We start from the raw sequence: 26,059 nt of genomic DNA on the forward strand, positions 1-26,059 counted from the left end.
GTATTTTCTGTTATTATATACCTCTACTCCACTACGATCTGGAGACAAATACAATACTATTTACTCCACTACATAAGTTATAACCAATTTGCAGATTAAAATATGACTAAATATCTGCAAATAAATGATGATGTGTTATTATGGATTGAGCCACCCAGCATTGTATAAAATAACCTAAATCAGCAGCACCTTGATAAAGCTGCAACAGTGATGCTTACACATGGACGCAGCACTAGTCAAACTCCAAAACAATAATACATATTATTCTTTGAGAACTTTTACCGTGTTATTCATACTTCTGTACTTTCACTTTAAGTTTTGAATGCATGACTTCTGCATGTACCTGATTATATATGCACTGTGGTCCTGCTACTTCTGAGTACTTCCTCAGTAGTTCTTAGGCATCACAAACAGATAAACAGTGCAGGTTTGTGCAAAGATAATATGCATGTGAAAGAAATTCCTGGATGCCTTCACCCTGTTTGACAGTCATGGAATTTAAAGGTAATTTTATGGAAAGTTAATCCACTGAAAACACACGAGAAACTGTTTCTGTAGCTCCTGACTCTCATTCACAGCCTTTAAAAAACGTAAATAAATCAATTGTATAACTTCACTTTTGTTATTCTAGTTTCATTTGATAATTTTAGCATCCGTCAACACGTTAGCCTAATTTCTTAAACAGAAGGGCTCTTATAGAAGTCAGAATTGTTGACAATGAGACAGAATATTGACAAAACTTACAAAATAATTACTAATAATCACATTATTTTGAAACGTATTCATATAAATACACCAACAGCAACAGTAACATATGTATTTAATCGCCCACTCACTCGTTATAGCCTCATCCTTCTGTGTGGCAGCAGGTTTCTCCTCTGCCTCCCTGCAGAGACACTCAGGTGGCGGAGGACAACAGCCCGCCCACTGGAGCGACACACGCGGGTTCAAGCCAATCAGCGCTCTTTCGTGAGAGTTCCAGGGCCTCCTATTGGCTCCTCAAATAAGACTCACTACTACTAATCTGCGTGAGGGCTGACAGGTACTGAGGGGGGCACAAAAAACAAACAGACGGTATGAGGATTTGCTGCTAATAAAGCTAATCCTCTTGACAACCGTGGATAAGTGAATGAAGACAGAATGGACACCAGTGAATGTACTCTGTTTTCAAAAAGTAATCTTTATTACACAGGTTGAAATGTGGCAATAAAAAACAGTATTCGTTGTGGGGTTTTTTAACTTATATTTCTGTCGTTCTTGTTCCTAGTATTATTGTTAGGAGAGGCAGTTATGCCCTCACAATAAAAATATGTGCTGAAAAAGTATTTTAAGTACAGAATATAACTAAGTACATTTAATCAAATACTGAACACAATTTTGATGTACTTGTACTTTATTTGAGTACTTCCATTTCCTGTTACTCCACATCCTCAACATAATGGAGGCCGGTGTTTGACTTTTTGCTCAAGTACATTCATTTGATTACTTTTGTTAATAGTTACTTTCGGAGGGTGTGGGAGGGTGTGTGGGTATGGATCAGTTCAGCTTGATATGATGGTGCCAGGTTATGTAGGTTATGTTTTACTTGTACCTTTGATATTTGAGTACATTTAATCAGTTACATTAAGACGTTTACGCAACTGCTATTCGTAAGGGCGACTTTCAATTTGACCAAAGTAATGTTTTAACATGATATCTGTACTTTAACGCAAGGATGACTTTGAAGGTACTTTTTACACCACTGGATCTTTGAGGTAACTACTATGATCTAATGTAGCAAAAGTTCATAACACAGTGAACTAAAAGTATCCAAACTAAAACTAATTATAGAGCAGAATCACTCCCCTCAACTTTAATTCATACTATAATATTGCCCATTTATTACTTAAAGGTTTTGTCTGCTAAATATTAACATGTAAAGTGACTAATTCAGCATTTCTCTCTGAATTGTTGTGGATTTGAGATGAAATGTGACATAAAATGGAAATACTCAACTATACAGCAAAAACTTCCAAACTGTATAGAAGTACAGCACGGGAAAAACGTTTTTTAGTTACATGAAGTGACTGATTATCTTATCTGATATCCAGTATTATTCTGAGTGTGTGTGTTTCAAAACACATTTTCATTTGCAAGGTATCTAAAGTATCAAATACATGTAGTGGAGTAAAAAGAACACATTTATAGGAGGTATAAAGTAGCAGAACATGAAAATACTGAAGTAAAGCACATAACTTAAACCTTAAACTGCATTACTTTAGCAAATGTACTTACGCTCCAGCACCGCCTGAAATAAACACTGAGTTAAATCCCGTTTGCGGGTGTAATCTCTAAATGAACCTGAAACATGAAAGTCACATCTGTCCTCCTGCCACAATCTGACCATGGACTGTATTTGGGTCAGCTGTTGAGCTGCCCACCGGTTGGCGCGTGCAGCGGGCTAATCTGACCTACTGGCCAACTGTCTCCGATGGATTACAGAAGTTTAAAGAAAACAAGCAGCTGCTGATGTCACCGAAACCACAACAGTGGCACCTGTACAGAAAGTCTTTACAAAGAAGATGGACGAATATGCATTGCTTTACTCCAAAAATAGACTTCAGCAGAATGTTGTCAAATTTAGTTTATAGTTTTCATCACAGTTGTTGCCTGTGAAGTGTCTCCCATCATTTGATTACATGCTATAATCAGTTGGTGAAGATCTTTATCTTCTAATTTAACATTTCTCCACAAAACTACATAGAGCACCTTTACGGTTAATTAATCTTTTCATAAAAAAGTTTTCTTTTCTTTCTTTTTTTAGTGGCTTTTCCTTTAGTGCAAAGCAGATGACCCAGCCCACTGCACTGCAAGGGCTTAGCCTGAGAGGAGCTCTGGGAACCACACTATCAACACTTTAGTTAGTTTACGTTACATTTTGGTTAACAGGTAAAAGTGCATAAGTCAGGATCTATTAATGCTCACAATGCCTTTGTGTCTATAGATCCTGTAGCTGTAAAAGCATCTTTAGATACTTTTAAAGACTGTTAAAGCAACTAAAGTGTTACCCTGCATTTGAAAATTGTCTTTGAAAGAAGGAGAAGAAGGAACACGATAACAGATCAATAAGTAATCACATGAACAATTTTCCCCCAGAATACACAAAAATTGGCAGTGATACAGAAACGCAGCTCAAATGAGAGAGACGGACGCTGAACCGAACAACAAATCTGACAGTTTGAGTCAGGAAAAAATGTGTGAGTGTGACTTCCTTTGAGTGGGTTCTTACAATACTCTGTATAATGAAGGTCTCACTAGCTGATATTGTCAGGTTCTTTGGTTTTTATGAAATGGTTTGATGTACAAAAAGATGCACACAGGCCATAACATCATGCTGTAGGATGTGAAATATAGTGTACACAGTTTTATTGGAAGTTCACTCCATGACCACTAGATGTCAGCGATGTCTTGGCAGGAGTCATGATCCGCAGCAGGTTTCTCTCATGTGTCCTGTGAGTGGGACCATATGAAGGGCACATATGGACACCTGACGCATGCTCATTGGGCTTTGCTCTGTGTAGAAACTGATGTTGAAGGTAGAGACAATTAAATTAGATTATTTTGATAGTCTGGCCCTATTTGGAATCAAGAGCAACTTTCTTTCGGCATATCACTTATGATCATAGCTACAGAGTTTAAGTTTTAATTAAATATTTCAGATAACTTCTATACAATCCTAATGTCGTGTGACTTGATTGGGAAACTACAGTCGCTTAAAAATATCTTTGAAAAGAATAACAATAGGTTTGTATGTCTGTCAAACAACATTTTAAATCTAAGAAAGGTTTAAATGGAGTTGGATTGATGGCGTCAGAGTGGGAAGGTAGTTGCAATGCACCTGTTTCTAAGCAACACAGAGCTTTACGGTTAACAGGGAGACACTGTGTTAGACAAAATATCTAAAAAAAATAAAATAAAAACAAAAACCCACCTGAATTTGAGTTTACAATCTTTTTATCACTTTAATTTCTGTCAAAATAATATGCAAACCAAGAAGGTGTAAACAAAGAAAGTGTGTTGGCATATGAGGCTGAGGATAAAAGTAGCAAGTGCATAAATAGATAGCAGTCATTAGTCTAGCATGTGTTTTAACGAGCAAACAACAAGACAAACTGTTGCTTCTGCATCAGAGGTGGAGGAAGTATTCTGATCCTTTACTTATGTAAAAGTGGCAATACCAGATTGTGAAAATACTCTTTATTAAGTACAAGAACCTGAATATTGTCAGCAAAATGTATCACACAGGAAGAATAATGCTGTAAAATGAGCCCTTTGTGTTTTAGCAGTATATGTTGGATGCATGTGTGTGGTTGAGGTGAAGCTGATTGAATATACACTCAAATATATTTTATATTTGATAGTTTGACATATTTTATGTGCAAAATATATGATGAACACATAAACACATAAAACTTAATGCCTTGTTTTCATATGTTGTATATAAACCAAATAGCCTAGCTGAAGATAAATGAAGTAAAAACATAGATTACCCTCTGAGTTACTGTGGAGTAAGTTATAACTAAAGTTATCATATAAATGTAGTGGAGTAAAAGGTATATAATATCTGCCTCCAAAATGGAGTGGAGTGGACCTATACATTGGCAGAAAATGCAGAGTGAAGGACAACTATATAATAATTCATAACCCATAATTGTACTTAAGTGATGTACTTGAGTAAATTAACTTAGTTACATTCCATCACAGCATATGGTATGGTACAATATGTAGTACAAGTACAAGTTCCTCAAATGTGTACTTAATGGTGCATTATGTAGTTTTAAGGACGAAATTCTTATCAGAGGAGAAATATCTTCATTGACTGATTTTTTTTTCTGCCTAAACAAACTCTCTTTCTCTACATGAGTGAATAAACCGAATAACAAAGTGACCTTAAAGGACCACACAGTTTCATGCGGTGTTACTTTGTTTATATGTGGTGGACCCTGCCACACCTGTCTCGTCTCACACAGTGTTCTGAGGACCTTATTTTCCCCTGAGAGCAGCTTGTTTATTCACTTATAGATTAAATAAAACATTTATGAGTTTGTATCATTACATCATTAATATCGTAAATATTTATTTTTTGTTTTATTTTCTTCTCCAAAAACTACATAGTGCCCCTTTAATTGGGGTAACTGAGTTATACATTCCACCTGTTTCCAGCCATTCATAACTTTACATTCAGGTCTGCCTCCTGGCCACCATGCGACACTGAGGGAGGGAGGGGAGGCGTTCAAAACTGCTGACTCAGCTGGCTGAGGCATTTTAAAATTGTTGCTCCCGAGCTTCATCAGCACCACCATCAACATCATCATCATCACCAGCCGCCGGCACCAGCATCACCATCTCCAGGGCAGCTCGCCCTCTGATGCCCCGTCTACTGGTCCGCACTAATGCTGCTGCTGCTGAGAGAGGAGGGGGGAAGGAAGGGTGGATGAGGGGGTAGGTAGGTGGTGGAGGGGGAGGAAGAGAGGAGAGGAGGAGGAGGAGGGGAGGGGGCTCGGCCGGGCTGCCCTATATGGCTGTGGATGAGCTCCATGCTAATATCGGCTTGAGAGGAGCAGCATCGCGTTTCTGCCGGCAGTCAGTGGTGGCTTCCAGAGTCTGAGCAGGCTCCTTCACAGCCATGGCTGAGGGCGGAGAAGCGGAAGATGAGATCCAGTTCTTGAGAACTGTAAGTAAACATTATTCCGCTTCTGCTTCCTTGTCGCCAATTAACGCTTTCAGAGGGCGGCACGCGGTGCAGCCAATTAACCCGAGCAGCCGCCCCCCCCCCCCCCCATAAAAAAGTGGCTCATGGTGGGGGGGAAGTTTGGCGGAGTTGAAATGTCAATTCCGGCTTTTCTTTTTTCCCCCTTGTTTTTCGCGTGTGCACGAGCGGTGTTTGGGTGGAAGTTGCCGCTGGTTTGCGCGGCGCACCTGTCGACGGGACTCCTGATGTGCGGAATCTCAATGAGACTCAGCCCCGCCGCTGGTGCAAGGGCAGCAATGACTCCACACCGTCTCCCTCTCCTCCTCCTCCACCCTCCACCGCCGCTCTCTGTTTATTACCTATCCTCCCGTGTGTGTCTGCCCGGTGTGGATGTATGGACGGTCCTCCCCGGGGAGAGGAGTTTCAGCAAGTTGCGCTCGCACGTCAGCCCGCCCCTCGGTCTGCGGTGACTATTTTAGTTGTTTGACGCAGATTGCTTACGGCGAGCCTCGCTCTTGCTCTGCGTGGTTATGCACAGTGCTTATCTTTGTAAACGATATGACAGCTTGTATGTTGGTGCGGTGGGAATATCTGTGGCGGTGGAGGCTGGCGCACGTCCTCCTCGGTTGCCTCGTGAAGCTGTGTGACCCAGGTGTTGCATGAGGAGCCATGACACAGGCGACATGCCCAGCAGGGCTGTCTACCTGCTTTCACACCGGATGAGTCTGAAAGACACTTTTGTTTCTACCCTGGGTCTCATCAGTCCTGTGAATATGTGATGTTCTTGGGGGTGATTCCTGGTGTTTATGAGCCCCTTGAAACCTCATCCAGGACTCCTGGAGTGCCCTGCCCCTCAGATTTTATCGCCATGGATTTTCAAAACACAACTTTTCTCATTTCATGCCAGTTTCCTTTCACTTTTTTCAGTGGTTGACATCTGTTCCTGTCCAATTAAGTAGCTTGATTCAATGATATATAGTTTTACCATGACAAACTAGACATTTTGCATATTCAAGCCCTTTTGATAGATGATTTACATCCCAAATACACATTCTGTAAACAATGCTCCTATGATATAAAAAAAATAAATAAAAGTGGATTTACAGTATTTCACTCAAGCAACCATTGACTTCAATTTATTAATGTCTGTCCCAATAGGGTTAGACCTTTAGTCCACACTTCAGACTTTCTTTCTTGACTTGTTAAATCCATCACAGTCACAGTCAACCACTAGTGACACCGATGCAGTGAGGAATTAAAGGTCCAGTGTGTAAGATTTAGTTGGATCTATTGGCAAAAATGAAGTATCTTCTCAACTCAAAGTCAACTTTATTGTCAGTAATGCCATATGTACAGGACATGCAGAGGATTTAAGTGTCATTCCCTCAGACCCACGGTGTGAAGAGAAAAATATAAGAAAAATATATATAATGTAACCTAGCAAGTGGGCCAGGATCTATCAGGGACTATGTTTCTGTTGCTGTTCAATCACCTGAAAGATGTTTTTGTTACCTTCTTCAGAACAAGAGGGACTCTCTTCCTCAAAGTCTGCCCAACAGTAGCCCAGAGCAGACGAAATCAATGCTGTCTCTTCAAAGGACCTTCTAGTGTTTTGGATTTTTAGTGCCCAGCATAGGGAACAGTGAGGCGAGGTGCATTCAGTTGGTTGCAATCTGCAGTCTTGCTGCTGGACGTCCCTAAGTCCTACACATGGGACCTTTTTTTTTAACTGCATTATCTCAATAAAGTGACGTTGACCAGATATGTCAACAGACACCTGTTCAACTGTGACGGAATACATACCTCAAGTGGAAAAAGAACAGGGAACAGTCTAAGTCAGCAGATCATTTACCTACAAATTTAAAGTCTAAAAAGTCTTAATGTTCTAAATTAGACATCTCTGAGAATGTAGGCGTGGTTACAATTTAAACATCTTTTTACCTTTATGTTTAAGCACTGCCTGGAGAGAGACGGATAGAAAAAAAGTCTTTGACCAACCTCCTTAACTTCAACCCACGTCATGGCATCAGAAAATTGGCATGTCCGCGTGGGTGTTTTCCTCACAGCCAATTAGAGCCGCGGCCAATAAATAGTTGTGACCACTGCAGAGCTATTTGACACGGGAGTAAATGCCAGTGGTACTCATTTACATGGAAGACAAAAGCCGGAACCTGTTGGGTGTTACTTATCTTTTTGTCCAGTGAGAATAGGGTTATTTTAAACTTTCCACAGGTAGCGCGTAATGCGAGCTTTGTGTTCAATATTTGAAGCATTGGCTGAGACCAACCTGATGACATCATAGGGGTTATTTTCATAAGACTGCCTTTCGAGCCAAAGAACATAAATATATTTGCCGTTTTCCCAGACTGAGAATACCTCACGACAAAGACACGTCAAAGTTGCAGACAGGCTGGTTTGGTCCGTCTCATTAACATTCAGTGAAGTGTCGTTGTCTTTATTTTGGTTTGATTGATGTCCATTCGGCAGGAAGTCCAACGGTGTCACGGCTTTGGGATGTTGATGTATACAGTAGTATTATTCTATATGTAACCGCCCCCCCGCAGGCTCGGCTTGTTGTTAGTGGCAGGTGGGACCCTGTACTTAACAGCCTCTACTATTTGTGATGCCAGTGATATGCTGACCCATGCCTCTCAGATTCTACTGTCACACTGGCATCCTGGTTATCTGATGACAACAGCGATTTGAGAGGGTGGATGGGTGAGAGGGGCTTCCCCTGGGGGTCCACAGTAAGCCACAGCAAGCCTTAAAATAAGAGTGCTAATGGAAATACACTGCTTTTACACGCTGTTGTACATTATGGTATAAGCCTCTGTGCAATTGTTATGTCTTTATTGGAGGAGGGATTTATTTTGTCAGGACCTGCAATTGCAATGTTGTTTTTGTGTGGTTGTGTTGGAATTTGCAGCTGTTGTGATCCCCCCCCCCCCCAATATTTACATTGAATTGTTTAAGTACCCCGCTATTGGATACGACTGTCAGATTTCGGTGGCGACAGAGGTCTCAGACATTGTGATTTGATTTCAGCTCGGACGCAGTCTCACCTTGCTGTTGATGTGTAACGTTGGGAAAGCTGGCAGCGATGAAAGCTCCTTCATCAAAGGGAACGGCAATGAAAAGCAACCGAGAGGAGGCAAATAGTTAGACCTCTACAGCTGAAATTTTACAGACCCACACTGAAGCTCTCCGCCTGCGTTGACGGTGGCAAAACTTTAAATTAAATTCGTTGAAGTTTTGTACTTACTTATTGTGAATTACTTTTTCGTGGACAGCTTGTTGACTCTCCAGTGATTTAGCTCTGGGGTGGCAGGAATGGCGTTCAGTACACACATGCAGAGAAAGCAGTATTTATCTTAGGGGGTTTTGTCTTCAGAAAATGATCACTGCACTGCTGGAGACTGTTTTGGCTTTTTTATTCATGGGCCAGACAGAGTATTTGCAAGTCATTTCCACAGCCCTCTGACTGCAGCGGTAAAAGAATGTGATAGTTGCCGTGCCATCAGATAATTATGTGCAGTCACCCATTTTATTTGTGGTATTGTTGCTTATTGAGTGTGTTGCTGTGTGAGGCTAGATAAAGGAGAGGTATTAACTTAAATGAAAATGACGCTAGACATTGTCAGGCTGAATGTCAGGTTTCATTGGAAACTGTAGAATTTCCTTCTATTTTTTTGGTCTAGAAATGACTCTTCCAGTCATGGTGTAGAAGACATAACCAGGCATGCTAGGTCTGTCATGTTTTGGATTTTAGTTTTAAGTCTTTTAAGACCTTGATTTATTGTGTTGGAATTAGAAATATAGCTGTTCTTGATAATCTAGCACAGTTATATGATACTCTGTGTCCTTAAGAGGGGTGAAATATGGATATCCTTTATCAACATAGTTTTATGTATGAGGAGTAAAATAAAAGATTATTATGTGTGATTTACACGTTGATTTAATTTCTATTTTGTTTTTGGAACATTCTTTTTGAAGTCTGCCATTAGTGACATTAATTTGTGTACACGAAGTAAGATCTAGTCTTTTCTTACTTTTTTACAGTTGCTACAGTTTTAAAGTTGCTTCTCATCAGGATGTTGATGAAAGGCTAATTATGAAGGAAGGAATGGATTAAACAGTGTGTTTGTTTGCTCTCTTGAAAACTATGTTAGCATGTCTGGCTAACTTACTTGCAAGGTTACTTATAGACCTAGAAATGAAGCCCTAGCCTACATCTGAAGATAAAATTAGCGGTTAATCAACTAAGTAGGTCTCACGTTGCAGATTACTTTTAAAAAAGCCTTGTTTATGACTTGCACATCCACTTTGTAACCTAATATTTCCCCACTGTGTGGAGCCTGGTCCTGAATGATGCTAGCACCCTTGTCCCAACCTTACTAGATTTGGGGAAATGTACAATCCAGATTTTACCAAAATAGTGTTTGTTGCGATAGGGTGTGACAGATTAGTACTTATCCTGGCAGCCTTGTTTTGTTGTAACATTTTAAGTGAAAATATTGAATGAACAACTAAGGTAGCCTAGCTAAGGAGCAAAGTTGTTAGCTTACGGTAAAATAAAATATGATCTGATCACATTTTGTCTTTTCATATGTTTAAAGGAGTCATCACCCGGAAATCGCAATTTCTCTCGTTAAATCATGCATATTGGTGTTGGACCTCTGTTGAAACTTGCCTGAAAAGCTGGAGTTTGAAAGTGGCTTATTTTTTTCGCTTTGGCTCTTTTTCCGAACAGGAATAGCGCACAGTCGTGCGCGTTCCTAAAGCATGAGATTTTGACTCTGCTCCGGTGGTGACGTTACCACAGGAGGCTACTTGCATATTAAGCATCGGCTCACAGCCGTCCTCAGCCAGACTTTCTGAGTGAGCACGCCGAATCTGCTTATTTCTCTGTCATTTTCACGCCATACATCGTGACCGCCAGCATTGAAACTCAGGTCTTACATGTAAAACACGAGTGTGAAAAGTAAGAAGGAAAAAACAAAGAATTTACCATTCAGAGACGTCCTGCTGTAAACGTGTCTCTTCCACCGTCTCTGCCTCTTCACTCTCCTGTTCGGTTTCCGACTCCGGCTCGTACAAAAATGGCTGAATTCCGTAAGGTTCGTCATTTAGTGTGTGCGCCATGACAGGGGGCTGTTTATGTTGTTGAGTCCGTGTGTGCATGCAGGCTCGCCCCCCATTCCGTTTCTGTCCTTCCTGCGGCCAATCAACGCGCACCTCATTACATATTAATACAATGCACATCCGGACCGGTCAAAACCTCGCGCATAATCTCGCGTGAGAAAGTCGCGGTATGAAAAAGGGTCAGAACAAGCTCTATGTTTGGTTTTTAAAATTTTTTTTTTTTCTAATAAGTTTCAAGAATTGATCCAAAGCGATCCAAGAGGGACTGGATATGTAAAAAACCAGGTGATGACTCCTTTAAGTCAAGGACCAATGAGCTCCACTCTTAAATAGAAGAACAATGCTGTTTCTTCACTTTTTGCATGAGACACGTTAGCTTTGTCCAAGTTCGTATTAAGACCTTTTTCCAGTTAATTTTTCTGTTGGTAGGAGTAGAGTTGGCTAAAAACATTTTTAAAATCCACTGTAGTTAACTTTTTCAACCAGCTGATGGAGCTGAAGTTAGCTTAATTGGCTAGCTAGCTACAGGTGGTAAAATCTGTTTGAGAAAGTTGCTGACAAAATTGACTGGTGCCAGCTAAAAATTAGTCTGCTTTTGTTTTCATCTGACTCATTGTTTCTGAAATTACTGAGAATTTTGGGGCATTAAATTTCCACCATTGTCATTGTTGACTGCATACGTTTGCTGCGTGAGAATGACAAGCTTGACAGGCTTAGCTATGGTAAAGTTTGGCTCAAAGTCAATGGAGAAACTTTATAGAGATATGACATATACCTGTAGAAGTTTAATTTGAACCAAGCTGTCAAGGTGAGCCACTGTTTACACCTTTTTTAAAACCAGGTGAGCAGGCCTTGCAGCTCATGAGTAGCCTAGCTCTTCTGGGCTTATTTGGAGTTTATGTTGTTCTGGAAGCCTTCTGCATACCAAGGCGAGGACTCTGGGGGTTTAAATTTAGCCTTTTTAAAGATGATGCTTCCACAGCACATACAGCTCTGCTCCCCTGGCACTAACCTACACCAGGGCCAGCGCTCAAGTCAGGGCAGCACCAGACCAGTGACACTTTAACACCATTTTTATAGGGATAAAGTAGCATTTGGAAATGAAATGCTTGATACCACACGCTCATATACAACATTTTGTAAAGCTTAATATGTCAAAGTAATGGACAGTGTCACTGAGCTTTTGAAATGGAGCGCAGCAAGTGTTGCACTAAAATAGTGTGGTACAACTTGGAAGATGTCTAGTGTGCTTGGCACTGACAGATATGACTGTCTGTTCAGATTGTTTATGTCAGTTGTTAGTTTAGTTTGATGTTAGTTAAATACCTTTTGCTTGGTGTTGGATTTATTATGTGAGTTTTAACAGATAGCCTCATTGTTTATCACATACAGAACATCCAGTAATTTTGTCATGCAGATTGCCAGAAAAGTGCATTTTGCAGGTATTTAACCGAGGGAATCTGTAGTTGAATGGTTTAGAGTTCTTGTTCAAACTGTTCAAAGTGAAAGAATCATAGATTTTTTGCGAACCAGTACCAGGGGATGACGAGCGAAATCGCATGAATGATGCAATCTGCTGAAGGGTTGTCAAGGTATGAAAGAGTGGGGGTCAGGTATGAGTGAAAATAGGTGTTTTTTTCCCATTTCCATCTGCAGGTGTTAGATAATTGTCTGGAAGCACTGTGCAATGAAACACTGTGAGACACTGTGTTGAGACTTGCAATGAAATAATGAAGAAAGGAAGCTGAAAAACAAAACCAGAAGGGCCCTAATGGTTCTGATAATGATCTTTGTTGACAACCCTGTCTCTGTCAAATTATAATATATTTTTGACTAAACTTGGTGATGTTGAGGTCCCACCAAATGATATTTTAGGGGAAAAAAAGTGACAAAATAATCTCACCTCAAGGTGGTTTGTTTTTTTTCCACAGCTGTTCGTGGGATTTTGTCTGTAGGATCAATTTTTTTGTTGTTATTGAATTGTAGATGTTTCTTTTCTTGTCCATGTTGGCTTCAATCAATTGTTCTTAAAGCAACATTTTGTAGGATTTGGCCTTTTTATTTGTGATTTTCCTTTTTAGTTGCTTCCCCACTTATTGTTTATGATTGATTACATTTGTGGGGTGAGGGCATGAACTGTTTTCGTTTTCTGAAAGGAGCCATGACGGAAAAGTTTGAGAACCACTGGCTCAAAGAAAATGTAACTAACTCATCCCCCATTTTGTCAAAAACAGACGTCTCAGGTTGGCGTCCAGCCCGGGCTGCCAACCCAATGAATCAATATTTGACAACCTGAGGGTGAGACTCAACAATTGGCTATCTTTCTCCAGGAAGTTGCATTTGTTGCTTTAAAGTTCAACTTTTAAAGTTTATTCCCTCAATGTGAAAAATGGGGCAAAACAATTTCACTTCAACGTCCATTTAATAGCTTTTCTGTTGCTTTGGGTTAAATGACATGACATGATTTTAATAACTAGGAAGTTTTTGGTGATAATGTTCAGTGTAAGTGACTGAAAAATATCAACTTGACAGCATCTCATGTCTCCCAAAGTCTGTCAGAATAGTTTTCATATCAAGTCTGAGATGAAGAATTCACTGTGGATGTCTGAATGTTTGCATGTGGCTTGTTTTTGATTGATGACTCGAAACATGCCGACACCCTGCAGACACAACCCGGAATAGTACGAAGACAGGATCACAATGCACTCCTCTCTCTTTCCGTGTGAAAAGGAAATCTATACCATCTCATTGTCATTGAGTCATCATTCCAACACTCTGTGCTGCATTTCCTATATTGCTCTCGTTGATGCCCTTGCAAAGTTTGCCTCTTCAGTGAGAGTTGGACAGAGAGAGAGAGAGGCAGCCTCGGGTGAACCTCCCCCGGCTTGATTCAAATTGAATGAGAAGGATTTCCTCTGTATTGATTGGGCGGGCTGTGATGGCAGAGCAACAGCGTGTTCTTTGGCAGCTCCGGCTCTCTTCCAGTCATCAGTGCTGAAGGACAGCGAGTCTGCTGGCGGCTGCCATCCCCATCATTTACACAGCCCCGATGTGGAAGGTGGCAGGACCTCAGCTCACTGAAGTAGCTCTCATGCTTTTAATTTGGAAATGAGGTGTGATTGGTTTGACTTAAGTGGCTCTGTTTAGTTAAATAAAAGACTAATTGATCATTTAAGATGACGTTTCTGACAGTTTAGTTTGGAGTTGGAAGATTTGTTTTAGAAGAACGTTGACAACTTTTAATAGTTTTTATTCATCTTTGGCTGCTCTTGCATGGAGAGCACCTCCTGTATCATTCAGCTCTTTTGTTTTGCAACAACAAAAGCTGTCTTATTTTTGCATTGTTCCATCTTCAGCCTTGAACTGTTGTTTTGAAGCTTATGAAACGCCCATTAATTATGGAAGTGGTGAGAAGAGGCTCTTTGTCATTTGGCCAGTGGGTGACCTCAGGTACGCCTTCACCTGCAAGCTTTTTTAAGAGCATTCACTCCTAAAATTCTCTTTTCCAGGAGGCTAAAACTAAAACTCTTCACCTGAAATATAATCTATTAGCCTGTAATATTAAGCATATACGTGACCTACAGTTACATATATCTCTGCTTTGCATGTGGATTATGTTGCCTCGACCTTGGCCTCCTTGTCACTGTCTCATAACTGATTTAATTAGCAAAACATTATACAATCAAAATCAATACCTCCTTTTGAGTTATTGGCCTGAAATGCACTTAATGAACAGTGTCATTTTATACTGTGAGCATCAAGCTTCATACCACAGCCAAAAATACAAATTGGTTTAACTTGATATTGATATTTCAGAGGAGCGATTGCATCGTACGTTTCTGTGGTGGTCCAAGCAAAGACAGCAGTAAGATCCAAGCCAGAGGAGCTGCAGCAGTGTGAGTGGACTCTCAAGTAAAATAATTAGCTCCATTAATCAACCAGGGACTGGAAAAGGTGCAGACGGTGAGCTTCTTACCGTTTCGAGTGTCCCTCAGGTCACTCGGTTCATTTTCACTTAATTCCAGCATGGTTCAGTTTGTCAGCTCTGTCTCCATAAGGCCATTTAGCCTTTTTTTCATAGGCTTCTATAATCCACCTTAAAGGCCTTGATTATTGATTTCCTCACTCAGCTTCTTATACTACTTTTCTTGTCTCGCTTCACATGAGAAATTAATTTATCTTTCCATTTGTGCCCCTTTCGCTGCTTTGAAGTGGGCAGCCCTCAGTTGGAAATGTTGCTGATGTCACTTACCTCCATGCACTAATCAGAGTTAAGCAACATTTGCATCGGAGAGCAGTTTGTGCGTTGTTTTAGTTTGGAAACCAGATGAATCTACAAGCTCATGTTTCATTTGCTCTGGCAATTACGCTTGGCCCAACTCCCATTTAGACAGATCTCCCTGTGACTTGGTCAGTAACCAGCCAGTCTCTGTTTCTATGATATGGGGCAGGTTTGATACGGTGCCTGACAGAGTGGCAGTGTCACGTGTCTAGATTTGAGTCAAGTGCATTGACTGATGTCTGACTGAGGTTTTTCCAATTGCGTCCAGTCTGCAAGTCTATCCCTCGTAACGCACCAGTTCAAACACATTTTATTGTACTTTATATGTTTTAATTTGAGAAAGTTTGAGACCCTGTCGCTACGTGATACGTCTGTGCCACATCACATGTTTGGTTGCTCCGATTGGTCTAATATCAACAGTGGTGCTGTAACTCTGTTAACTAACACTCTTTCAACATGTTACTTTGGCTTGCTCGTAAATCTTAGACCAACATGAGTTAACGTGTACAGAAGACTTGTGTTGAATTGGTTATTGGAGGTCAGCTACCAATGATGGACTCGGACAGGCAAAAACTCACAAGTTTTAACCTCTTAATAAATTCTACACTCTTCTAAATTGTACATTGTTGCTAATTTAGTTAGGAATACTTTCCTCTCTTGTAGCTCTGTTTTTGGTCTCCACCGACTCCTGAGGGAGATATTTGACTTTTTAGCTGCTTAATGCTGCATTATATTCACCAGCTTGTTGGTAATAGTATCTGTCTGTCCACAGTGTTTTGTTTTTTTTTTAGAGTTTTTTTTTTGTAAAATAAAATGGCGCAGCGAGAGTGGAGAAAATCAACCAACTCATTAAAGTCAGGACCCAGACAGCTAAACAACTGTAGCCAAGTTTTTTCAGGGGCTTTAAAGCGCTTGTAAAGGAATGACTTACTATATACTGTAGTCAATGAAGAGCTCAGGCAGTGCATTTAGGTGTGAAGTGCCATGCTTTAGGGCACATCATAGTAATTACAAGGGGGGAGGGGGATCAAGACCTGAATTACTTCCAAAACCAATCTTAAGTGTGTAATGCTTAAAAGATCCAGTGCTTGAATTACTAGAGATAGGACTGAAGGGTGTTTCACTTTGAGTAAACATGATTTTATTTGTCATTTTGCTAATAAGTCTCTTATCTTTAATTTTTCAGTAAGACCACCGACATCCTAGATATACCGTTTTTCTATTTGCCGTGTGCATCCAACCGTGGCAGCAGCAGTCTCAAGATGACATCTTGTAGCCTGATGGATTTGGAAACCATTTCCAGCCCCTTGTATGGAGGGAGGTTTACCTTGTCACAGACCGCTTCTGATCTATTGTGAAACACTTAGATGCTCGTTGAATTCATCTCTTGTCGCGACCTCTATTGACCTGTAGCTATTCGGTCTGTCTGAGGAATGAATATTTGGCCTCTGTGAAATCCATTCCAAAAGAAAAAAGTGCTTGCCTTATCGCGCCGCTGTCTTCTGAGGCTTAGAGCTGAAAATCATCTAATGTGTGCGTTAGATTTGGCGCGCACACAGAACTGACGGGGTGGAGGGTGAAATAAGTGTGGGCCTCGGTCAGGGGCTGAGAGCTTAGAGGGAGAAAAGAAGACTCAAGCTGGCTTCAGGTGAATGTCCTCACTTCACCTGACCTCTTCATTCTCTTTCAGACACACTCACACACACTCTCTCACACACACAGACACACACACACACACTCTTGCCTGTGTCCGCTCGGTCTCATCAGACAGGATGATGGACTTTACAGAGGCTCCAGCCTCGTCCCTGACTGGAGGCCCTCCATTTCTCAGCGTTTCTGCTGAGCCTGACGCCTCGGCCTTGCACGCATGGTGGGCCTCTATTATTTGAAGCCGCTCTAAAGCAATATGCATACAAACTAAGCCAAGAAAATCCAATTTGTTATAGGAACACAATATAAATCTTGGAGTCTGTGATCCATGGCATTGTACTGTGGGGCAAAAGTCGCTTGACTGCAGAATTTTATCTCATTTTTTTCCCTTAACATAGAGCTCAGATGCACAGTGCATTATTCATTTTGACCCATGATGGTCACACTATGCATTATGTTTACACACAACATGTGACGGTGACCGGATGATGTTTAACTGCCACTTCAGTAACAAAACTCTGTAAAGTCAGAAAGGAGAGAAGAGCTACACTGATTCTGAATATGAATGTGAAAGGAGTTGCATTGTGAACCATATATCTTCTTCTTGGTACCCATTTCATCATTTTCAGCTGCAAACTGAGCTGAGGGCTTTAGCGAGGCCGGGTCATTGGCGCACACTCACCTCTGCCCCTGGGTTGAGTTGCCAGGTGCCACGACATGCATATTCCGCACAAACACGAAGACCATCCCATTTGATTTGTATCACTATGAAATCTTTAGGAGCAGGAATCGGGAGTGTTGGCAGGTCCCTAATGTGTCTCATTTGCATCTGGGAAAAGCACGCATTAATGTCATTAAACATCCTGTAATAAAGTTGTTTTTTTGTTACACAAATTGTCATTTTCTGCTGACACTGCAGCTTCATTGTTTCTACTGTGGAGCTGAATGGCTGTTTGGTTAAGACGAGTCTCGTTCATTTAAACATCTCATTAATCAGTTCTGATGGAAAGCCCAGTGGAGCTGCTGCTGCTGCTGCTGCTGCTGCTGCTGCTGCTGCTGCTCACTCCGCTAACTCTCGTCTACAGTTACAGTTACTATAGTTACTGGAGTGCTAAGAGTTTCCTTGGAAGTTTAAACATAACCTCTCTTTAGTCCAAAGATGCAAATATTTGAATCCAAATTAATTTCTAGCTGGCAAAGTTTCATAGTGATTATAACTTCTGGTAACAATAGAACTTAACGTTTTTACATGACAATGAAATTCCTACTTGTATTCAATGACCAAGACGGTCACAGTGTTTAAAGTTTCCAGCTTTTCAGCGTCTGCCTACGCTGTTCTTAATCACTGAGTAGTGACTTGTATGCTTTTATTTTTTAGCCCCGCAGAGAAATGCTCAATACTTTTTTGTGTTCAGAGAAATGTGTTTCATAGTTCACCTGTCGTCATGCCATTTATTCATTTGCCGCATTTACTGAAGCTTTTTAAATTAGTTGTCGGACTGTGTGTAAAACTGTAAACGACCAGTGATACAACTGGAACAAATCGTATTCATGAAATATGAAAGACATTTGCTTCAAACCTTTTTTTAGGATGTTACAGAGGTGTTGACTCTGTGTCCCCTCAGAGAGACGGAGCAGTAAAATAAAGGCTGATATGGATTTTAGTGCTACGGAACCCCCTCACGATTCTTGCAGTCAAATCACTTTTGATCATTTTTTATCCCAAGCATGACTTAAAGCCCCTGTACGGAGTTTTTAACTGGATATAGAAAAGTCTCTGGTTTCTGCTGATGTGTCTCTGTTACCTACAACAGCAAATGAGCCCATCAGCGTGAAGATACGCTATTTCTAAGTAGTCTAATTCTATACCTCTGAAAGGCCTTGGTCGGGTCGGACCACTGACGAAACGATTTACGGCAGTCAGACCGGAACTGACGACATTCAGGATACGGCATAGCTGTTTTGTTGCTACGCTAGCCAGTGCTAACCGAGCTAAAACTTTTGTCATGGCTGATAATGAGACAAAGAAAAGAAAAAGAATTCGTTCGTTCGTTCATTTCAGCTGTATGATCAGCCCAGCCGACCTGCAACGATGCATCGGTAATATCCCCTGTCATTATAAATGATTCAGTTTCTTACTTAGAACAAAACATCCATCACAATCACTGTGACTTTGCTGTAACGCTAGCTCTGTAGCATCGTGGGTAATATATATAGCTGGGAAATTGCAGTGCAACAGCAGCATTACTTTGTTTCACCGGCGGCATATTATATTAAGTAGAAATACAAATAGACACATTACCTCGTCCATATGCACGCTGCAGGTAGCTGCTAAAAAAAAAAGTTTTCAAAGCAAGTCCCGTCGTCTTTCCGACGTTTCCAAAACAAATCTACACGCGCCGGCCAGACAAACGTCTTCACGACAGTGGGCGCCAGAGCTCATGGGAAATGCAGTCTCCATTCCGGCAAAACACTACCGCTTTCGTCCAGCGGGGCCGCCAAAATCAACACTAAATGAAAAGTCTGTACTGGGGCTTTAAGCACAAACGCATGGATAACTAGTCAATATTAAATCCTAACTTTAATGCAGAAATGATCTTATCTCCATGATATCTACTTGACTCAAGTGATTTTTCTTTAACTTGAACTTTCATGACATTATTGGACTATGTGCCGCAGCGACAAACTCCAAGCTTTGTGTTCTGCTATGTTTGTCAACCCACTGTTTAGTCCAGCAAATAATACACAATCCATGGCGTAGTTGTGCTGCTTCAGTCTCCTCTCCCATCACCCTCATTTTTGGTGCTTTGTTTCTGTTTTGACTATGTATTCAACACGTGGCCAGTTCTTACATACTGCACCTTTTTTTTTTTTTTTAAGCATATCGTCTGAAATGATCTTGAGATGAAGTTAAAGTACAAATCTAATCTCTCTCTCACCCGACAGGCTTACAATACAGCACTTAGATTTTAGAACCTTCATCAACATTTTTTATAAATGAGCCTCCTGAATAGAGATTTTCAGATTTTCTTTTTAAAGCTATTTTTGGGAACCAATCAGACACTCTGACCAAATGTACCCAGCATATAAATAGAGGTCTGTTTCATCCCTGTTTCTGTTCAGGCCGATAAGAATATGAAGTAGCTGCAGGTGCAATCAATGCAGCTGACTGTGTCTGTAGTCAGACCTGATGCTGCTCGGACGTAGACGAGAAACACTAAACTGTGGAGCTAAAAACAAATCCTCAGTCTTCCTCTCCTTCTCTCCTCTTTCTGTTTCTCGTTTACACCCTCGCCTGTTTCTGTTTTGGTCTGTGCCTCACTGCGGCTGGCTGCACTGTGTCAGGCTCTGCACCGCCTCCTAATCATTTTCTTACACTGTCACCATTTCCTCCCGTTTCCTACGGCTCGACGAGTTTTTTTTTGTTTTTTTTTAAATTCAGCGCAAGGCTGGAACGTTGTGAATGATAACTAAATTATTCACCGTCAGGTGCTTGGCAGATGATTTTGTGAGCGCAGAGATCCTCCAGATGAGTCTCGGCTGTGATACTCTCTATTATTATTTTATTATTATTATTTCACCATTTTCTCGATGCGAGCTCTCATTGGTGCTCCGATACGCACCGACTTCGGCCCTTCTCTGGCTTATCAGGTTGTAGTTCTCACACATCTACACTGTATCTACTTTGGTCTCCATGCTGTTAGCTAAGCTTCACTAAAACACGTAGCTCAACCTGTACTTAGCGCCCTGCCTGACATTTATGAGAAACACGACGCCTGAGCGGTCACAGCAATTGAGACAGACTACACACTGAGACAGTGTGAACAAGGAGACAAACGTGCTGGAAGTTTCTTAATTCCCTTCACTTTTTAAACCCCCTTCTGTCTGCCTTTTTTTTTTTTTTCACCCCCCCTCTGTAAGTCTGCCTGTTGATCTCGAGTGAGCATGTGCAAAGCATGCGTGTGAAAATAGCAGCGCTGAGGGATTGAACAGATTCACCTTTTCTCAAGTTCACATTGGTGGCAGCGCCGGGTGAGTTTGCGGGAGTTTATTTGGCACGCTGGAGCATCTGCGGCTCTCGGGTTTCGGTCGGTGGATGCATCGGGCAGCTCGCACACATACACCTGTCGCTGTCTGTTACGGGCGCACAGAGGCCTGGCCGCTTGGCGAGCGAAGTGGAGGAAGAGAGGGAAGTGGAGAGTGGGGAAACACTGAGTAAGGTCCGTTGAGACCGCAGTGCCGGCGGTCATTTAACTGAAGAACCAAGAGTGACGAACTTTCATTCCTTTTCTAAAGCAGACAAGTGTCAAATCTGCAGGATCCAGAGGGATATGGAGGGGTAGCAATGACGGGTGGGGTCGGGTTGGGAGAGGGCAGGGTCAAGTTCCCGCTCTGCACTTGGAAGCTGGGTGAAGCAGCCACCCAACCCCTCGCTTGCCTCCTCCCGCTGCAGGCCAAGGCCCTATACATAGTACTGATGCTGCTCTTTAGCTGTCTAGCAGATGGTCACACTGCTGCTGCGAGGATCACTTTGCCTCAGATTCACCAGATTCTCTGGCTGGCGATCAAGTCAGGGGTACTGAGAGAGACGGAAAGCGTCTTGGGAAAACGTCTTGGCCGTGGCGACACATTACTATTTCCTTAGATTTTGAGATCCGATCACAGCGATGGGATTTTTATAGGAGGACGTCCACCATGTATATATCCTTGACATTAAACCAGTGTCTCCTGTGGTTGTATTTATTAAGAGCCGTGTTGGCATTATCATCCATTCTGCTCTTCCTCCCGTCGCTTCACTCCGCTCAAATAACTGGATGGCATCCAGTCTATGCAGAGTTTTGATCCCCAGTGCAACTCGGACCACTTCTTCCTATGAAGCTGCACTATCAGAGCGGGCAGAAATCAATGTTTCTGAGGCTTTCGCTGCACTTGTCAACTCTGAACAAGTTCGAGTATGCATGAATCATTGCGTGGCTTTCGGCGTAGCGTTCGAGTGTTGGGTTTTAATCGCTGCTCTCAAGGATTTTCCATAAAACATTTCATAAAATTACTCACATTTGCAGGCAAATGTGGCACTAAAGATCACCTGTTGCATGCCACATGCACCCATAGCGTGTCGCTAACGTTGCCAGCCTGGCTGGTTTCGTAAGGCCACTAGAATCCCAAACAGCTGAAGAGAAAGAGTCACATTTACTCGATTTTAAAGAGGTGACAAGTCTTTGGTCATCCTGTGGCCATATTGAGTTTCCCCGTCTGTAGCCTGAAACAACAAGCTGTGTTTCCTCCATCACACAGCTACCCAGAAAGCAGCAGCAGCAGCGATTCGGAGCCAATATTGATGTTTTTCTACGATCTGTAATCACCTCCCTGAAGCCCAAAGTCGAGTCGTGGGGTGTTTTAAAACGCTCCTGGAACGTACTGCCGTACCAGCTCGGCCTCTCTTTCACTTCGCCTTGACATTTAACTCTTTATTACTTTTTTATACCCCGCAGCATAAACTGACCAAAGCATATCCTCGGCATGGCCACTAATGCACTTCACAGACCCAGACACTTTGCCTTTTTGTTGGATGTGCTCTAATTAGCTTTCAGTGCTAATTAGCTGCTGTATAAATCACTCCATGCCTCTTTGACCATAATTTGTTTATTCATCAATGTCACTCACTTTTTCCTCTTCCGGCGATGTTTCCGCAGCACAGTGTTGATCACGTCTATCAGACAGAAATTATAATCTGTACAGTGAGTTAATGTTTAACATACAGCCTCAGGCAGCTAAAAATAGCTTTTTGTTCTAAAATGTTTAATAACTTTTGAACCGGTAATCCTTCCATACTTCAAAAACTCGATTGATTCATCCAGGAAACCCATATAGTGTCTTCCTCTGGGCCAACCGGCAGTGATTGTACCCAAGCTGTTTTTTTTTTTTTTTTGGTTTATGTTCAATAGATATAACATTTCACTTCTGCTTCCATGCCCTCTGTTATGATTGAATCACTTTTCTAATTAATCTTCTACCTCTTTCGGGCACTTCTTACATGGTCAGTAAATGAAATAAAGCAGTGGTTCTGAAACTTTTAACACCGTGTGCCGCCTCAGAAAATATCAGGCTGTCTGAGGTCTCTGCAGGGCTGCCTGAAATATTCTCCTCCTGTTCTGCACTTCTCATCCTGAGATCCGGTTTGAAGTGTGTTTTGAATCTTTTTAAATTTTAACCTCTGCTGACTATCTCGCCATCATGAGTTTTTAAGTTTTGCTCGCTTATGCGCACAAAACACGCATGAATTTTTGATTTCACGCACGCCTTTTAACTATTTAAAATGACAGTTCATCTGAAGGAGTCAAACTATAAATTCTCATAGTTTTACACAATTTTTTTTTTTTTTTTTTTTTTTACTTCAAAAACACATTTTGTTGATTCCTCAGGGAACCACTACAGGGAGTTTGCATACTCACTATTCTCACAGTTGGAAACACAGTGGAAATATACACAGTCCAAAGAATCCAAGTGCATTTTTTAATAAAATAAAAAAAAACAATCCTAAACCTCCTGAGGCTCTGTCAAAATACACAATATTTAAAAAAGTCTAGTCCATTCATCCATTCTCAGACAGAGCAAATTAAAATTGAGACTTTAAAGGGGCTCTGTGTGACAAATGTTATCAATTTACATGAGTTAATCATTTTTTATTGGCAATGTGTGAGCTTACTGTAATATGACATGAAAAATTAGACTTTTCCCCGTCTCTCTTGCTTGACTACACGCGCCTGTGGATGATTTGTTGTAGTTGTTTATTGCTGCTGGACTGTTGATTTCTTTGTGAAGGATTTGGGTTGGATTTTTCCTCGATAGTCCAAAAGATGTGACTTGATGCATGCTCTCGAGTGCCTTGTCGGGTGAAGGAGAGAAACAGCAACGAAATGTCGGATAAGAACTAGAGTCTGCATACGTGAACCTACGACCGGCTTCCAGCACAACACACAGTCACACATATCCCTTTTCAAAGGGACACTATGTAGTTTAGGGGAAGAAATTCACACTCACACCCAGTTTCAATGGTTACCATATTATGAGGTAATAATACAAACTCAACAAAATGTATCTTTTCCATTATGTTCTGAAAGGAAAATGAGGTCCCCAGAACACTGTTTGAAGCTAGAAAGGTGGCAGGGTCCGCCACTTATAAACATAGTAAATCAGTACGAGAGCACAAAACATCAGTCAATGAAGATCTTTCTCTTCTGATCAAGAATTGTACCCCAAAACTGCGTACTGCACCTTTTTTGAATGAGTCAGACCAAAATTTTATGTTCTCCTGAATCAGATGATGTAAGACACTTGATGCTGAGCACTAACATAGGGTAGGAAAAACAAAATAAATACAGTAGCGTTGGGCGGACCAAAGATTGTTCTCTATCCGTGAGGGAATATTTTTTGTTGTGTAGGATTTTACAGCTTTGTGCTGCTCTGTTAATGAATTCAATGTGTGTGTGTTATTGTCAAGAGACAAGACAGTCCAGTCAGTATCCTTTTTTTTTCTTTTGACTGTGAACACCTCCCACATATACAAACCAATACATTATGGAACAGCTCACACTAAATATGAAGCACACAGATCAACTTTAGGCCTCCCACGATGTCTGTTTGAACCTCTACATCTGCTGAAAGAGGAGGGAAACCTGTTCCGCATTTTGCTTGACACCTTTTCTCTCTCCTGCATTTCATTTCATTTCCATCCGTACAGCAGTGCGAAATTACAAATTAGACACATTTCAGTCTGTCATTATTTTTGGAAACAGGAGATGGCTGCGTGCTGGGAGAAGCCCTCTCAAATGATTCCCTTCACATGAGTCTGACCGTGTGGGGACTCTAAATCTTTCTCGTTTTGGGTCCAGGGTGCCATTGTCTTTTTTGATTTTTTTTGGAAATATTGTCAGGCTTTGTTATCTTGCCTCCTGAGTCTGTGGGTGCTGTGCAGCCTGTAACTAGATCTATTGAATTAATACTGCTGTGAAGGAGGTGGGAGCCAGAACCATGGCAACCATCAGCTCAGATTAGTGTGGGACGTTAGCTGGCAGGAGGCGCGCACACACACACACACACACACACACACACACACACACACACACACACACACACACACATATTGATTTGTTTGTGTACTTGAGGTGTGTGTCCGAGAGTGTGTGTGTGTGTGTGTGTTGCCAAATAGAGCCCGACCCTCTCGACCCTGACAGATACAGATGTTCATTTATCGGTTTCGCTGATTGAATCGAGGTTTTCCTGTGACTCCCACAGAGATCTCGGAGGTTTAGAAATGATATTACTCAAAGCCGCTTTGCCGTCACTGCTATTGATTCATATAGTTTTTGTTCTTGTACTTTCCTGCTGCTGAAACGCTTGTTTGTTCTAATTTGGCAACAACACGTTTTCCTTGCATTTCCTTTTTAACCGATTTTCCTCATCAGTCAGCCCGAACCCAATGCAGCAAAATCTATGTTTTCCTAACTGTCAGATATCCGTTGGTATATTTTGATTCTGAGTGCGAGAAGCAACCAAACGGAGCCAATATAGATTATTTCCTTCTTGTCTGGTCTTGTTTACTTTTGATAGGTCGCTGTCAAACAATTTTTTGGCTTTAATAATGCTCCTCTCTCTTCTCCTGGCAGGATGATGAGGTGGTGCTCCAGTGTGTGGCCACCATCCAGAAGGAGCATCGCAAGTTCTGCCTGGGAGCCGAGGGACTCGGAAACCGTCTGTGTTACCTGGAACCCACATCTGAAGCAAAGGTGAGGAGTGGCACACAGCGGTGTTGAATTTAAGATTCAAGGCAGGAGTGGACATTATGAAGAAATGGCAAGTAAGCTGCAGTTTGGCACGAGACGAGCAGCTATAGCAACTGCAACGACAAAGTGTAATGACCTTTAAGATGGGGAAGAGCTGTGGAGACGTTTGCTTCTGAAAATACTTTGGCTGAAAACTAGTTTGTACCGCTCTCTTCTTAAACTGAAAGTGCATAGATTTTTGGTCTCAGTGAATTGATCCAAACCTTTTTTTCCCACTTCTATATCCTCCAGCTTTCCCTGACACCTCCCATCATCCACTCACTGTGTTTATTCTGACTTACTTTAATGTGGACTGTATTTATTACTAAGATGCAGAAGAGAATTAAGGCCAAATGTGAAAGCATGTAATTGAGTTCTCACTAAGAAGTCAGAATTCTGACTTTTCTCAGATCTCTCTCTCTCTCTCTCTCT

At 41.5% G+C, this 26,059-nt stretch overlaps 2 protein-coding genes across 12 annotated transcripts in view; one reads left to right on the plus strand and one right to left on the minus strand.

Moving 5' to 3' along the window:
- fmn1 (formin 1) overlaps positions 1 to 870 on the minus strand; it is a 30,728-nt gene extending 29,858 nt beyond the window's left edge. Inside the window, exon 1 of the mRNA XM_030405171.1 lies at positions 837 to 870. The gene's annotated coding sequence lies outside the window, so the exon portion shown is untranslated. The remainder of the gene's footprint in view (positions 1 to 836) is intronic.
- Positions 871 to 5,517: 4,647 nt separating this feature from the next.
- Positions 5,518 to 26,059, plus strand: part of ryr3 (ryanodine receptor 3) — a 138,525-nt gene continuing 117,983 nt past the window's right edge. For 10 of the 11 annotated variants that reach the window (XM_030404940.1, XM_030404941.1, XM_030404942.1 and 7 more), the window contains exons 1-2: positions 5,519 to 5,713; positions 25,472 to 25,591. In XM_030404940.1, the coding sequence (XP_030260800.1) occupies positions 5,666 to 5,713; positions 25,472 to 25,591 (168 nt within the window). In that variant the 5' untranslated portion in view covers positions 5,519 to 5,665. Of the gene's footprint in view, positions 5,714 to 25,471; positions 25,592 to 26,059 lie in introns of all 11 variants that reach the window. The other variant, XM_030404939.1, reaches the window with a different exon arrangement.

Source organism: Sparus aurata, chromosome 22, assembly GCF_900880675.1.
Source record: "Sparus aurata chromosome 22, fSpaAur1.1, whole genome shotgun sequence".
Taxonomy (NCBI): Eukaryota; Metazoa; Chordata; class Actinopteri; order Spariformes; family Sparidae; genus Sparus; species Sparus aurata.